At 50.8% G+C, this 16,049-nt stretch overlaps 2 protein-coding genes across 6 annotated transcripts in view; one reads left to right on the top strand and one right to left on the bottom strand.

Moving 5' to 3' along the window:
- The window catches only part of SZT2 (SZT2 subunit of KICSTOR complex), a 51,165-nt gene extending 46,810 nt beyond the window's left edge, over window positions 1-4,355 (top strand). For all 4 annotated transcript variants that reach the window (XM_029227579.1, XM_029227580.1, XM_029227577.1 and 1 more), the window contains 7 exons: window positions 141-354; window positions 776-929; window positions 1,068-1,190; window positions 1,298-1,703; window positions 1,835-1,951; window positions 3,280-3,348; window positions 3,485-4,355. In XM_029227579.1, the coding sequence (XP_029083412.1) occupies window positions 141-354; window positions 776-929; window positions 1,068-1,190; window positions 1,298-1,703; window positions 1,835-1,951; window positions 3,280-3,348; window positions 3,485-3,628 (1,227 nt within the window). In that variant the 3' untranslated portion in view covers window positions 3,629-4,355. The remainder of the gene's footprint in view (window positions 1-140; window positions 355-775; window positions 930-1,067; window positions 1,191-1,297; window positions 1,704-1,834; window positions 1,952-3,279; window positions 3,349-3,484) is intronic.
- HYI (hydroxypyruvate isomerase (putative)) lies at window positions 4,355-6,944 on the bottom strand. Of its 2 annotated transcripts, none has more exons than XM_029227583.1 (8): window positions 6,702-6,927; window positions 6,513-6,624; window positions 5,467-5,771; window positions 5,186-5,264; window positions 5,047-5,096; window positions 4,869-4,938; window positions 4,633-4,767; window positions 4,355-4,513 (listed from the first exon to the last, which is right to left on the bottom strand). In XM_029227583.1, the coding sequence occupies exons 2-8, from the start codon at window positions 6,559-6,561 to the stop codon at window positions 4,440-4,442; spliced, it is 762 nt and encodes a 253-aa protein (XP_029083416.1). In that variant the 5' UTR covers window positions 6,562-6,624; window positions 6,702-6,927; the 3' UTR covers window positions 4,355-4,439. The 2 variants fall into 2 exon arrangements, with proteins under 2 accessions (XP_029083416.1, XP_029083415.1); XM_029227582.1 differs by having other exon boundaries at window positions 4,358-4,513; window positions 5,467-5,581; window positions 6,702-6,944.
- Window positions 6,945-16,049: the final 9,105 nt, after the last annotated feature.

Here is a 16,049-nt window from a genome sequence, read left to right as displayed (position 1 = left end):
CTCACAGAAGCGTTTCTGGCAGAGGGGCCCACGGCGACGGGGTGAATCTTGAGCTGCCGTTTCCCAGGCAAGGAGGGAAGTGAGATGGGTGGGCAGCCTGCCACCGTTTCCTGACCAGGTCCTCCCTCCCCGCTCCCCAGCTGTCCATGCTGTTCACGGAGGAGTGTGACAAGGTGCGGGACCTGATGCACGTGCACTCGTTTAGCTACGACTTCCACCTGCGCCTCGTGCACCAGCACGTGCTGGGCGCCCACCTGGTGCTGCGGCATGGCTACCACCTCACCACCTTCCTGCGACACTTCCTGGCCCACCACCCTGATGGGCCCCACTTTGGCCGCAATCACATTTACCAAGGTCGGTGCCCAGGGGCAAGCCAGTGAACCCGAAAAAGAACAGGCCGCCAGGTGTCTCAAGCCAGGGCCGGGGGGACCACTTCCGGGGACCAGACCTTGTCTCTGCCTCTCCTGTCCTATATGGTCAAGTCGCCTCATGTCACCTGGACCCTGTCCCCATGTCTCTGTCTTAAGTTCTTCCCAGTCTGTTTTCATAGCAAGTTTGGTTTAATTTTCATAGCAAGCAAAGTTTAGATCCTGTGTCGTGTGTACCCTGCCCCGTGTGTCCTGAGCCACTTCTGTCCCATCTCCATGTCCCTCAGGAGCTCCCCAGAAAGAATCGGCCTGCTTGCCCATCAGAGCCTCAGGGATTCCCATCCTCCGGCCCCACCAGATCACTGTGTCTGTCCCAGGCTCAGTGTCTCCTGTAACTCACCCCTCAGGGACCCTGGAGCTCCCAACTCCGCTCATTGCTGCCCACCAGCTGTACAATTACGTGGCCGACCATGCCAGCTCCTACCACATGAAGCCACTGCGGATGGCCCGGCCAGGAGGCCCGGAACATAACGAGTACGCCCTGGTGTCGGCGTGGCACAGGTAAGGCGAGAGGGGATGCCTGGAGCCAGAGTCGGGGCCATCCTTGCAGTGGGGGACCCGCGTTTTCTTGGACAGAAGGGGTGGGGTTGGCTTCATCCGAACCTCAGGCTTGACGTCTCCCCAACCCCCACCACACAGCTCTGGCTCCTACCTGGACTCTGAGGGACTTCGTCACCAGGACGACTTCGACGTGTCTCTGCTTGTTTGTCACTGTGCCGCACCCTTTGAGGAGCAAGGAGAGGCCGAGCGGCACGTTCTGCGGTCAGCAGATCCCCTGCCTTGAACTTGCCCGTTGCCCAGCCGCTCCCTGCTGTTGCCCTGTGTCTCTCCTGCTGTGACCGTCACACTCCTGCCCCTCCCCACCCTAGGCTACAGTTCTTCGTGGTGCTCACCAGCCAACGAGAGCTCTTCCCCAGACTCACTGCTGACCTGCGCCGGTTCCGGAAGCCGCCCAGACTGCCCCCTGAGCCAGAGGCTCCTGGGAGCTCAGCCGGTAGCCCTGGGGAGGCCTCAGGGGATGGTCTGGCCCCTGGACCGGCTCCCCTCTTCCCCCCACTGGCTGCAGAGGTGGGTGTGGCACGGGCACGGCTGGCTCAGCTGGTACGGCTGGCTGGAGGGCACTGCCGTCGGGACACCCTTTGGAAGCGCCTCTTCTTGCTGGAACCACCAGGACCTGATCGGCTGCGACTAGGGGGGCGCCTGGCCCTGGCCGAGCTGGAGGAGCTCCTAGAAGCAGTCCATGCCAAATCCATTGGGGACATTGACCCCCAGCTGGTAAGCAGCTGTGGGTTCCAGAAGGGGCTGGGATGGATGCTAGGAATTCCACTGGCAGCCGGGGTAGAGGTTGCAAGGGTCTCAGAGGTGGTTCTGGAACAGCAGATCCATGCCTGTGGACCTTCCCCTAGGACTGCTTCCTGTCTATGACGGTCTCCTGGTACCAGAGCCTGATCAAGGTTCTCCTAAGCCGCTTTCCCCAGAGCTGTCGCCATTTCCAGAGCCCAGACTTGGGAACTCAGTACCTGGTAAGTCTCTTTGACCTTCCTCTGAAAGGGGAGACACAGCAGAAATCCTCATCAGAGAGATGACAGGGTCCCCCTCAAAGAACCCCAGTCTGACTAAACAGGGAGGCTGAGATGGAGTGACCACACCGGTAGATGGATGTAAAACCTTTCAAGCACCAAGCCACAGCATGTGATTCACTGAGAATAACCTAGAGCTGTGCCCTCAGGGCTCACAAAAAGCACAAACCTTGGCTAGCGATCCTGAGGGCCAAGCCAACCTTGTGAGTGGTTGCTCTTGGAGGTTCCAGTCCCAGAAAGGACCTCCTGGGCTTTCAGGCCTTTTTACCAAAGTGTGGTCCTCACACCAGCAGCGTCAGCACCACCTGGGAGCTGACCGAAGTGCAGACTCTCAGACCCCACCCCAGACCTGCTGGCTCAGAACCTGCCTTTCAGCCAGATCCGCAGGTGATTGGTACGCACAGTAGAGGTTGACAGGTTGCTGGGAAGGACAGGTAGAGAGGAGAGCTATGGCAGTGGGCACAAGCCTGGGGATTGAGAGCCTAAAGGATGGCCCCAACGAGAGCAGCGATCAGGAGAGGAGACATTCAAGAGAAGATTTCAAAAGAAAAGGTGCTTGGTCTGTGGTAAGGGGTCCTGCGACATAGTGCTTGTGAGGAAGGCAAGTTTCAAGGTGTGACAAAGCAACACCCAGAGAAGCCGAGGTTAGTTAGGGTAAGGCTGCGGTGGTGCAGGTGGGTGTGAGCAGATGGGGATGCTTCTGTGGGTGGCGGGAACGCCGAAGCAGGAGTGGGTTTGGGGGAAGGGTGAAGAATTGAATCTGAGGCCCAGGAGGACCTTCGAGGACCACAGTCTAGAAGGTATATTGGCATCGGGGATTGGAGCTCAGGAGAGAGATGTAGGCAGCACTTAAATACAAACAGGTGGTGACTGAAGCTGGGCATAGAAGAAACTGCCCAGGGAGAGATCACAAAGCTGAGCACCAGGGACAGGCATCAGGGAGGCCAGAGACACGAAACCCAGGAGGAAAGGAGGGCTCGCGTCAAGGGGAGAGAACCCTCCTTTGCTTATGGGCTTCGGTTTGTGAGCTTATGCAGGGCCTTCCAGTCAAGTACCACTCGCTCATCCTGGTGAGGCTGGACAGGCTAACCGGGGGCCAGTGAGGACGAGGACCGAGGTTGGGCTTGGAGGAGGTCCTGGGTGACCGTGCAGTGTAGGTGGGGTCAGGTGTGGTGATGGCAGCGGGCCCCGCTCAGGCTGGCCCCACTTTCAGGATGCCCTCCGGGAGGGTGTGTGCCTCACTCCGCATCTCATTCTGTCTTTTGCTGCAGGTTGTGCTGAATCAGAAGTTCACTGACTGTTTCGTGCTCGTGTTTCTGGATTCCCACTTGGGAAAGACGGTGAGAATGGGAGGGGGCGGTGAGGGGCTTTGTGTCAACCTAATGCTCCATCCCAGAGCCTGCTGAGGTTGGGGAGCCCTGCTCCCTGGGCTCACCCTGCCCTCCTCTCACCACCCCCGCCCCGTGTTCCCCACAGTCTCTGACGGTGGTTTTCCGAGAGCCCTTCCCGGTACAGCCCCAGGACAGCGAGAGCCCCCCTGCCCAGCTGGTCTCTACTTACCACCACCTGGAGTCCGTCATCAACACAGCCTGCTTCACCCTCTGGACCCGCCTCCTCTGAGGGATGGACCACTGAATGTCCTCGAATTATGGCTCTGTAGGATTGCCCACTTGCAGCAGGACTGACCAGCCCTCTGGGCACCCGGGCAAGACTGGACACTGAGGGATGCCAGTCGTTGTGTGAATGTGTCTTGGGGACCTGGTAGCAGGAGCTGCCCTCCCTAAACACTCACTGCCACTGACCAGCCCAGGGATCCAGAAGGTCCGGTCACCTCCCTGAGGTGCCCATGCCATCTCAGGTCCCTGGGCCCTTCCAGAAGGAGACTCCTCCTCCCTGCTCACTTGGTGGAGTCTGGGAATTCTTCACATCAGGTGGCACATAGACCCCTTAGAGTTCCTCTGCCTGAATCCTGCCTCCGAGTCTTGGCTTGCGGTCAGCCACCCGCCTTCCCCACCCCCATCTTGAGCCCTGTGGTCTTCACTTCCCACGGGGACATCATTGCTGGACAATTGCCACTAAGACACCTGGGTTCCAATCCCAGCTCTGCCTTTGAAGCATCTGTGACCACGGGTGAGTCCCTTTGCTCTCGGACCCTTGGTTTCTCATCTGTACGTGAGGTGGTGAGCTCGAAAGCTCTCCCATCTCCACAGCAACACTGGCACAGACTGGAGGACTTGAACGTGAGCTGTATGTCCCTTCTCTGCAGGAAGGAAGTGACCCAAAGAAACTGAAAAGTTAGGCACTGTGTGTCCCTCCCCCTCCCCCTCCAATAACACACACATGGAAACCTTCAGCAGATTGTCTTTAATTCAGAGGAGACTCGGGATGTGCAGCTCACCATCCCAGAGGTGTGTGGCTAGAGTGCAGGACCTCACTGGCCAGACTGTGGGCGGCCCTGCTTATCCCAGTACGAACGTAGCCAACTCAAGCCCTCTACCGTGTCTCCTGAGGGGAGAGGAACCCGAGGCATCTCAACCCACGAGGAGGAAAACAGCCCCTGCCCGACACCTGTCCCTCCAGAGCCCCCTCCCCAGGGCCAGGCCTGGAGCTCAGCCCACCCTCACCTCGAGGTTGGTACTCGCAGCCCACAAAGCCTTTGTAGCCTTCATCTTCCAGCAGTTGGAACAGATAGGGGAAGTTCAGCTCTCCAGGGCTGCCGGGTTCCCCTCGGCCTGGGACCTGTGCCACCTGCACGTGCCCTGGGAGCAGATGTGGGCAGATGTGGGGGGGGGTAGAAAGAGTGGGAGCACAGAGGAAGCAGCATGGCAGACTAGGAAGGAGCCAAGAAAGGGGCCCTCACCAACGAGGGGCAGGAACTCCCGGATGTTCCCTGTCAGGTTCCCGTCCATGATCTGCCAGTGGAATATGTCCTGGGGCAGAGATTCCGAGTCACAGACCCTGCAGGCCACACCATTCTGCCTGGATTTGGAGAACACAGGCGCACGGGCCCTCTGAGAAGCACTCCCTCTCCCACTTACCATCTGTAACTGGAGGTTGGGTCTTCCAACTTTCTCTAAGATGGCTGCCGCTGGGAGAGAAACCAGGGAGGGGGCCATGAGACTCAAGGAGGGCGCCAAGAATCAAGGGACAGGAGGAGACACAGGGCTGGGGTCCTACCCTGCTGGGGCGTATCCAGGAAGTACCGGGGGTCCGTGATGCGGGTGTTGATGGGCTCCAGCAGCCCCACAAGGTTCTCCTAGCACCAGGCAGGATCCGTGAGTAGAGCTCTCCCTGAGGTTTGTACCCCCTCAATCACCGATCAAGCCCATCACCAATCCCTCCGGCCTGGACCGGGGCCCAGTCTCTGTGCCTCACTGCTCTCCCCACTGTGCATCCCCTCCACACACACACACACACATTCATGAAGCATGTGTCTGTATGTGTTTTCACCGTCTCACCTGAGCCAGAACCCCAGCTGCGTGCCTCAGGTTCTCCAGAAAAACTGTCTCCATTTCATCCCTGACTGCTGCTCGATCAGCCCCCTGGGGCACTCGGCCAGCCATCAGGTGAATCCTGTGGGGAAAATGGGCCTGGAGGGGGCTGTGGAGTCCATCCTCGAAGCGTGAGCCTTCACTCCGTCGCTCCCTGGGTGCACCTCTTCCAGCTGCTCTCCGATCATGCCGGCTTCCCATCTCCCCAGGTCTCTCACTTAGCCCCTCCTGTACTTCCAAATTCTCCTTTTCCGTGCCCCTTCTCCTCATGCCTACAAACATGATTCTCACCTTTAAAAAATTACTTTGACCCTTACCCTTCTCAGGAATTCCACGCTGCTTGTCACTCCTCCTTGCATCCGTTTCTTAGCTTCCCATCTGTTTTCTGCACACACACTCCTCCACCCCCTTAATAACCCCTTGTTGCCAGTTCCTTCTCAGCCTGGTTGCTCTGTGCAGGATTTGACATTTATGAGATCAGTCCCACTTTGAGTCCCCCTCACTTCACCACCTGATCCTTTTCAGCCACCTCCAAAGCAGACAGGTTACATTTCCAGCCTCGTAAACTCTGCAGAACACACCAAGCCCCTCTTGCCTTTGGCCCCTGCATCCTTGACGGGAATGCTCCTTACCTCAAGCAAGTGCCCACTAGAGACCCACTACTTACTACCTGTAAGAAGCTTTCTCTGATCCCAGACAGAGTTACTGCCTACCTGCTCCCACAGCCTCCTTGAACTGACCTGTCCTCAAATGGATCACTCCGTTTGTTTACTGTGCTATCTATCTCCCAGGTCAGACTAAGCTCCCAGCATGGGATCCCTGCATGAGTTGAGCAAGAAAGAGTTGCAAACTGAGAGTGACACACAACAGATGAAATACAGGAGGCAATTTACAAGGGACCCGGACGGAAGGGGCGAAGAAAGGCCAGTGCGCTCGGACCTCTGAGCCTCTCAAGCCCCGGCGGCCTGTTCTCTCGCGGGTCATGGCGGCGGGGATTGGAGAGAGGAGGATACCTGGGACAGCCCAGAGCCTTGGCGTACACCACAGCCTGCTCCAGCCCATCTCGGAAGGCCGCCTGCCTCCCGGGAACGGCCCCCAGCCCCATCTCCCCTTTCTCTCGGTCTCCTGCGGAGAGAATGGACCTCAGTTCCCGGCTCGCTCTCCCGGCTCGCCCCGCCCAGGCCCGGGCCCCCACTGCGCACCCGGGGGCGTGTTGATCAGCACGAGCTGTAGCCCCACTTCCTGCGCCGTGCGCGCCAGCGCCTCCGGCGGCTCCCCGTACGGCCAGCCGACCTCGGCCGCCTCGAAACCTGAACTTCCCGCGGCCCGGAGCCGCGCGGGGAGGCTGGGGAGCTCGGGGAACAGCCACGACACGTTGGCCGAGAAGCGCAGCGGAGCCATGCCCGGCCGGGAGCGCGCGTGGAGCAGTATCCGCGCAGCCGGAAGGCAGCAGCCGCGGGCGGGGCCGGGGAGGGGAGGGGACTGAGGGCCCGAGCGGGGGGCGGGGCGGGGCGGGCGCCGAGGCGGCGGAGGAGCCCGGCCCCGCTGGGCGGGGGCGCGCTGTCGCCGCGAACTGGGTGCCGGCTCTCTCCGGCTGGGAAAGCCGTGCGTCGTAAAAACCGCGGACTGGCCAGAAAAGTGCACTTTCCCTGACGGGAGAGGGCGGCGCGCGGAGGAGGTGCGGGCCCAATTAACGTGAGGGAGCGTGGACGCTAACAAACGCTTCGTGTTTTTCCTTCATTATAACCCCAGTACCTGTTCATTATGGAACATTTGAAAGTGTGTGCCGCACCACTCACCCGTTAACTTTCCCGTACAGAGCAAAAACTAAACACGTGCAGTCTTTTCTTAGAAAACCCTGATCATAGTGTATATGCGATTTTATGGCATGTTATTTCGTGAGCATTTCCCGTGAAAACCTTGAACTAGCTGCTCACTGTTCCGCACCTGGACATCCCAGAATTGATCATGCTACTCTGTTGATGGTCATTAGGGATTTCAACGTGTGTGTGCGCGTGCGCTACAAAAGCACTTTAATGCACTTCTTAGTCCCAACTCTGAATCGTTTTCTTAGGTTTCTTTTGTAGGAACAAAGTACGAAGTCCTTTATAAGGAAAACTGCCCCCACCCCTGGACTCCGCACTGAGCGGCTATGGGCGGGCTGTCCCCTCTCAGCCCCGGCTGATTGGATCACGGAAAGACATCTGATCCAAGGGCAGCCAATCCATAGAATAGCCCAAGACCCTTGATTTGTCCAATTTGGAAAGATAGTCTGGCCAATCAGGCTCCCTCTTGGAGAGTTCAAACAAGGAAATACTGAGAGCCAAGTGGGAGGTGGGTTTGCCGGAAGATGACTGTGGCTGTAGAAACTAAATAAGCAGGAGTCAGGTGGTAAAGAAAAGCTAGAGCAGAGGGGGTGGGAAACTGAGCACTATGAATAGGGGTAGCACGTTGAGATACCGCTGCTGCAGAGTTCTCAGGACTGGCCAAACCCACGGCAGCTCCCAGGTCTACGCTTCCCAAGGCCAGGATGTTTAGACTTCCCCGGGTTTCTGTGTCTGTAGCCTCTTAACGTTTCTTCAGATCATTCAAATGAATTTATCAATATTTCAGCCACACTAAACCAACTGAATGGGCAGATTCCAAGTTGGGTGAAAAAATAGGAGCATGCTTAAGTTCTTGACGACTGTTCGAAATGGCTTTTCAAAAATATTGTCAGTTTACACGTGGACAATACATTCATAGACGTCATCTTGATCTGCTTCCTGTACTAGCTTTGACAAAAAGCAGCTTGAAGTGCAACATCAGGAGAACCCAGCGTCCACTGTCTTCCTGTCACTGCTCTCTGGCATCCCAAGTCGGGCTCACCCAGGCACCTGGGGTCCAGGCTCAGCTCAGAGTGAATGCAAGTGCCTGGCAGGTACTGTTTCTTCAGCTCTGCCTCCAAGCACGGATCGCCACCAGCTATGACTGATCACCTGATTTCTTGCCCCCCTGCAGCTGGCAGTATACTTGGAAATCAGACTCCTCCTGGAACGTGTTTCTTGGGTACTGTCCAATCAGGATGTGACCTCACTAAGTTTAACAATCCCAACTTCAGTCCCAACTTCAGCGTGTTTATGATCCATTGTTGGCAATACAGAATAACATCTAAGGTAAGTAATTCCTTATTAACACTTCACTGTAAATCTGAGTATGCAAATTCTATTTAAGACTTTCAAAGCACCACCATCTGCTGGGGTCTGTACCAGAAACAAAATTTGTCCAGCCTCCAATGGTTCCACTCCTTTTTCGCTTGTATTCCCTGTAGGGCAGCAGAGATGATGTATAAACTAAATGTGCGTGACTCACTTTTCCCCTTAATTCCCTTACAACCACCTTTACATAATGTATCAAAATATATACAAGAGAGGTACAATGCCCATGACAATTATTTTCTTTAGTCACCATTTGTCTATATCTTAACCCACTTTGCAACAGAAGCATTACACGAAGTTATTACAAATCTTGATTCTTTGCATTTAACTTTTAATCAAAGAACTTGTACAGGTATGATGATCAGTTAAGATAACAACAGCTTGTAAATAGTTACATGGATAATGGCTGACACTTGCACATAGAGTTCAGATTCGCATTTGACCACTGGATTGCACTTGCCAATGTCATAAAAAATATTACAACTAATATGGGAAATGCAAATCAAAACCTCAATGAAATTTCATTTTATACTTTCCAGATTGGAGGGGAAAAAAAACACCTTAAAAGTCAGACAATAGCAAGTATTGGAAGGGATCTGGAACAACTGCAACATTTATTCACTGCTGATAGGAGTATAAATCACTACAACCACTTTGGAAAATAATTTGGCATTATTTCTTAAAACTGAGCATTCATATACCTTTGATCCAGCGGTTCCTTGCCCAGGTTTATCTCCTGGAGAACCTTGTGCGCGAGTGTACCAGGAAATAATTCAGTGATGTTCATAGCACCACTATTTATGTAGCAAAAATAAGGAATTAACTCAAATGTCCATTGATAAATGTATAGATGTGTTGTTGTATAGTCCTACAGTGTTGTTTATAAAAGTGAAGAAAAAGCTGGTGACTCAAATGGTAAAATTGAGTTTGCTCTTGGATTAGAGTAGTATATGAAGAGCTTAGTGACGTTTAGGTCGAATTGAAAGCATCAGTATGAACACATCGAATGGATAAATCTCAGAAACATAATCGTAAGTGAAAGAAGCAAATCACAGAGAAATATATACAGTATGATTCCATTTACGTGAAGTCAAAAGCAGGGAAAACCAAACAATATCTTGTGTAGGGCTACAAACATCTGTGGTAAAACTATAAAGAAGAGCAAGTGATAATGACCACAAAATTCAAGATGATAGTGACCTCTGGAGTGGGAGGGAAGGGAGTGGCATTGGAGACTTCAAGAGTAATGGTTGTCCCCTTTCTCTGGTGTGATCACACATCTTTGTTTTATCACTACTCTTTATATCTTACATATATTTTATAAATATCATTTTGTATCTGGTTCATATTTAATAAGAACAAAATTTTTAAACTTTCTGTATGCATTATTACCACCTGTTAGCACATTTTCTATTAACATCCTCATTGTAGTATCATGAGAATCTCAAGGTTTTTCTACGGACTCAGCTTGTTTGTATTAGACCAGAATTACTACTTTTTGGATTCAATGTGTCACTGCTCAGGCTAGTGGTCTTTGATTGTATTACCTGCTCAGAACCTGTGCTAGGCAGCCTGTGAAATGGTCCCCAGTGATCTCCACATTCTGGTCTCCATGCCCCCTCTGCTTGAATATGGGCTGGACCTCGAGATTCACTTCAAACAAATAGAATACAGCAAAGCTGGTCCAATGTCACCTCAGAGATTAGGTTACAAAAAGGCTTTGGCTTGTGTCTTGGGTGCCCTGTCTCACTCTTTCACTCACTTGCTCTGAGGAAAACCAGCTGCCATATTGTGAGCTGCCCTATGGAAAGAGCTATGTCAAGGGGCTGATGCAGCCTGTGAATGAGCTTGGAAGCAGGTCTGCTCCCACTGAGCCTTAAGATGACTGTGATCCTGACCAGCACCTTGACTGCAGCCTCATGACAGATAAGGTTTGAGTCAGAGACATCCACCTAAGGCACGCCCAGATTTCTGGCCTACAGAAACTCTTTGATAGTAAACATTTGTCATTTTAAGCCACTGAGTTGTGGGGTAATTTGTTAGCAGCAATAGATATCTAGTAGAGGTTCCCTTTCTTCTTCTGGGAACTGTTCCCTTGTTTGGGGGAATTATCACTTTCACCACTTCTTCATCTTAAGTGTGAATAGATGCTGTCATCTACTTATAAGATCCTCTCTTCCCAGTCACAGTGATTGGTCAGTGAGTGGGCACCTGACCCAAGTTGGACCAACCAGAGTACCTGTTATAGACATTGTAGATTGCCTACCCCACATCTGTTGCCTCTTTTCTCCTTCTTAATAGAACCATACCTCATGGGGACATTCAGGCAGAGAGAATAGAAATGATGTGCAGAGAGATGTGGCAAGAAAAACCGAGAGAGGCGTTGTATTCGCTTGGAACATCTGTAAGGAAATCAATCAAGCTAGCCTTCCTGCTTCATCTTAATTCTTTCCAAAAAAGAGATGTCTCAGAACTAACTTGCTTTTCCCATCCCAAGACCAAGCATTGTGCACATTTCAAAAAACACCTGGTGCTTTTGGTAAGAAGCAATTTGAAGACCTGGACCCTGGGCACTTGGGCTATGTATTTATATCATTTCATGAATTTATATCATTTCATATAGCTGGTAGTGGTGAACTGGATGACTGATAGCAACTTAGGGATCTCAGTGTCTCTGAGGGAATCTTTATCTTTCAAAGTCATGAGTTTATGCTGATGATTTTTATTTCACCCGATCTTCATTAAGCTTTTTCCTACCTTGCTCTAATACAAGAGCATCTTCATTTCTATTTTAACTTTCTTATTTGAGCTCCCAGTCTTTTTATCACTTTTATACAGCATGTTCAAATCAGGCTCCATATATCATGTTATATATTTTCACATCCAACCATGTGTTCAGAATCTAGTGTCACTTTATTATTTGTTTGAACCATTGAGTCTGCATTTCTAAGGCTTCGGAATTTAACTTTCCCACTTCACTCAATTTTACCAGTAATAGTCCATATCACACAGATTCATGATAGCTTGTAACTGTGTCAAAAAGGAAACTAAACCTTTGGTAAAGTTTTTCTTTCATAGGGTATCCAAGTATGTCATAGGGGAATATTCGTGATACATCTATTATACATTAGGACTCGATAACTAAAATTTCAGCACATTTACACAGAATCATTTCACACACACAGTACATTGAATAATAACATCATTATACAAAACAGCATTGAATCACTTTACAAAATTTGTGCTTGCATGAGCGATCATTATATTCTTGGAAGAATATAATAATATTTGCTGTTCCATGTTATACATCCTTATCTTTAAAAGGAGGGTCCTATAACTGGCCCTTATCTTTAGTTTCTGTTCTATTACTGGGTGGCTGGATTGCATCCAGAAACTCTTCTTGTGCCGTTCCCCTACATATGCATGTTGCTAGGAACACATGAAGGCTCTTGGCCATATTATTTAATAGAGTGTTAGCTAATTACATTCCCATCCACATGCAATCTTTAAACTTAAATACAACCAGTGAATGTATGACTCAAAGAGTACAAGTGTGGATAGTCAGAAAGGTTTTTTTTCATGTTTAGAATTTTGAAAAATCTCAATAACCCTAACTACAGAATCTTATTCTTCCCTTGTTTAATTTTTACACTCATGAATTCTACCCATGGTATTAGGTATATATTTTTTGCAACTTGTTTTTTTTTTCCACTTAGCATTATACATAGGAGGTCTTATAGGATGTCTTTCCTTTGTGGGGGGGAATATATATATATATATATATAAACTCAATCTATCTTACTGTTCTCCCTTTCTTTGGCCATTCTTTTAACTGCATTTTATTCCAGAAAATGAAATTTTTTTTTTTTTTGCGGTACGCGGGCCTCTCACCACTGTGGCCTCTCCCGTTGCGGAGCACAGGCTCCGGACGCGCAGGCTCAGCGGCCATGGCTCACGGGCCCAGACGCTCCGCGGCATGTGGGATCTTCCCGGACCGGGGCACGAACCCGTGTCCCCTGCATCAATCAGCAGGCGGACTCTCAACCACTGCGCCACCAGGGAAGCCCCAGAATATGAAAATTTTATCCTTCCCCTATTGATGGACAAAAAGATTGCTTCCAATTTATCAGTATTACAATAAACATCCTTGTACATGCCTTTCTGTGTGTGGATACAAATATGAATATTTCTCCAGTATATCTCTCTGAAAGTGGACTTGCTTGGCCAAAGGATATGCATGTTTAAAGTTCTAATTCACTGCCAAATTGCCCTTCAAAACGCTTTATCAGTTTACATTCGTACTGACAGCCTATGAGCGCCTGTTTCCCTGCATCTTCATCAAGGCTGGATTCTTGCCAATCTGAAGCGGGGGGGGGGGGGGGGACATTTAAAAAAATCAAATCGTTCATTATGACTGAAGTTGAACATCTTTCCAGATGTTTATTTGCCATTAGCATTCCCTCTTCTGTGAATTGCTTATCTGAAGACTTTGTCCATTCTTCAGTAGGATTCTTAATGTTTTTTTTTTTGCGGTACGCGGGCCATTCACTGTTCTGGCCTCTCGTGTTGCGGAGCACGGGCTCCGGACACACAGGCTCAGCGGCCATGGCTCACGGGCCCAGCCGCTCTGCGGCATGTGGGATCTTCCCGGACCGGAGCACGAACCCATGTCCCCTGCATCAACAGGCAGACTCTCAACCACTGCGCCACCAGGGAAGCCCTCTTAATGTTTTAATTAAACAGTTTGTAGATGTTCTTTATAGAAATTCTGGATATTAAGTCTTTGGCTGTTTTTTGCTTACCTTTGACTTTATTTAAAGTATATTTGCTGTTCAGAGTGTTGGAGGAGTGCCACCTTTCTACCAGGCTTCGCGTTCCTGTTTGGAAGGAGGTCTGCCCTCTATAGATGTCTCTGGGCGCCTGCCCCGCCTTCTCGGTCTTTCCCAGGGGAAGGAGAGTGACTCCTTTGTCAGAAAGGAGGCGCCAAACTGCTCAGCTCAGTCCCATCCTCCCTTCTCTCTGTGAAAAAGCACGCTCCCTACCCTACCCCCCTCTGCCATAAGTTTTACAGGAATAAACCCTCACAGGGCTGACCTCAGGGGTGAAATATTAGCAACCTGCTTGCCTAGCAGACCTAAGCCATATTGTCCAGTGTCAGTTGTAGTGGTAATAAAGGTAATATTTGTATCTCCATCTGCCACACTCCCCTGCCTATCTCTTAATAGGTTCTTGTATCACTGAGTCCAAACAGAAAACAGATGGCACACTCAAATTAGGATAATTCAGAAGATTGAATAAAGGGACTATTTATGAAGGCGTGGGCAGGCGTAGGGGAGATACATGGGATAGTGAAGCAACCTAGGGCTGGGAACAGCAGAGCTGTTACTCCTCCTAAGCCTGAAAGGGTGAAGGGGATGGGGGCATGGGGACTGAAATCCGGGAGAAGAAAGTCGTGCAGAGATAACTGTCCTACGAGGAACCGAAGCCCTCAGTTGCAGGACACGGGCAACCTGAGGCAGCCTATAGGGAGGAAACCTGAGAAATAAATACCCTACCTGACTCTCCTTCTGCCCTGTAATCTCCTGCTGGGCCTCCCCACTAGATAAACCAACCAGAGCCCAAGGACAAGGGAACCCAATGATGGAGCCAACATCAGTCCCTCTGTTTGGGCAGAAAGCAAGGAGGAAAACAGAATGAGGGACAAACAGGAAATATCTAGCAGGGCTCTCCTCTTTCCTCCCTCAGTATGCCCTCTCATTCTTCATCTGGGTGAAAAATTCGCATCCCCATCAGCGGGATGCACAAAATCCCACTGACTACCATTTTATCAAGAGGCGATCTCAATCCAGAAAAACCTCTCTGGAAACCTAAAGCTTTACTACTACTAGTGTTCTTCAAATAAGGAATCGGGTTAAAGTGAGGAGAGGTGTGGTAGGCAGAATCCGGAGATAGTCTCCCCAGATTCCTGCTCCCGGGTGTACACACCTGGAGTGTGTTTTCTCTGTTTTTCAATCAAATACTAGTCTAGATACTGCTATGAAGGGATTTTGCAGATGCAGTTAAGGTCCCAAATCATTTATGAAAGGGAGACTAAGCTGGGTGAGCCTGACCTAGTCAGGAGAGCCCTTAAAAGGCCCAGGGCTCTTCCTGGTGAAAGAGATTTGAAGTTAATGCGTGAGAAGTTGTCCATTGGTGGCTTTGGAGATGGAGAAGGAATATGGGTGGCCTCTAGGAGCTGAGAGTAGCCCCTGGCTGACAGCCAGCAGGGATAAGGAAGCCTCAATCCTTTGGCCATGGGGAGCTGAATTCTGCCACAACGAAGTTAGCCTGAAAGAGGACCCTGAGCCCCAGATGGGAATGCAGCCCAACACCTTGATTTCAGCCTTTTGAAACTTTGAGCAGAGAACCCAGCCATACATGCCGCGCCTGGACTTTTTTTTTTTTTTTGGCCGCGTCACGTGGCTTGCAGGGTCTCAGTTCCCCCACCAGTGATTGAACCCGGGCCGTGGTGGTGAAAGCCCAGAATCCTAATCAGTAGGCCACCAGGGAACTCCCTGCTCCTGGACTTCTGCCCTACAGAGCTGTGAGCTAGTAAATGGGTGTTGTTTTAGGCTGCTGAATTTGTGATAATTCGTCAGATAGCAGTAGAAACCCATATGGGAGCAAACAGTAAAGAAACATAGACACAGCTGTTACGGTCTGCATTTTTGGAGCCGGTAATAGGGCCTAAATTGGTAATCACAGCTGTCTTCTTCCAGCACTCAAAGCAAGTTCCCTTTGCCCTTTCCAGCACCGCAGCTGGATGAGTTTCTTTACCTGGTGGAATGACACATGCCTTCATTGCTGTAGTATCCAGGTCTTTGGTGGCCTTGACAGTATTGGGTTGTCAGTTTCCACTGACCAGAACTTTAGAGCAAGAGAAGAATTAGAGTTGCCCTAAACCAAGTCCTTCTCATCCCCACTGTGTAGCAGCAACACAACTTTCCCTGGTGATCAGGATCAGCCACCTCAGCCAAGCTAGAGAACCTCTCCTCTGACTGCTTAGTGGCATGTGGAGCCTAAAATGAACAGGGGAAATCTCAGCTTCTAGTTCACTGGAACCATGACCATGTTTCCTGGCAGAAGAATTTACTGCTGTGGACACTAGAAGCTTCAGATCCACCAAGCCTTTGGTTGCAAGGATGGAAAACAAAAAAGTCTTCTAGTGAATGATTAGGTGAAACAGTGAGAGGGACCACTCCCAGAGCCCTTTGTTCTCTGGCCACGAATCCTGCCATCGGGGAGATGGCACCAAAAACTGACCTCCGGTTTAGAACATATACTGCTGGAAGGGTGTTTTCTTCCCTCTGGCAC

This window comes from Monodon monoceros, unplaced genomic scaffold (genome assembly GCF_005190385.1).
Source record: "Monodon monoceros isolate NGI ecotype Baffin Bay Population unplaced genomic scaffold, NGI_Narwhal_1 Super_Scaffold_18, whole genome shotgun sequence".
NCBI lineage: Eukaryota > Metazoa > Chordata > Mammalia > Artiodactyla > Monodontidae > Monodon > Monodon monoceros.
This window is presented reverse-complemented; position numbering and strand designations above follow the sequence as displayed.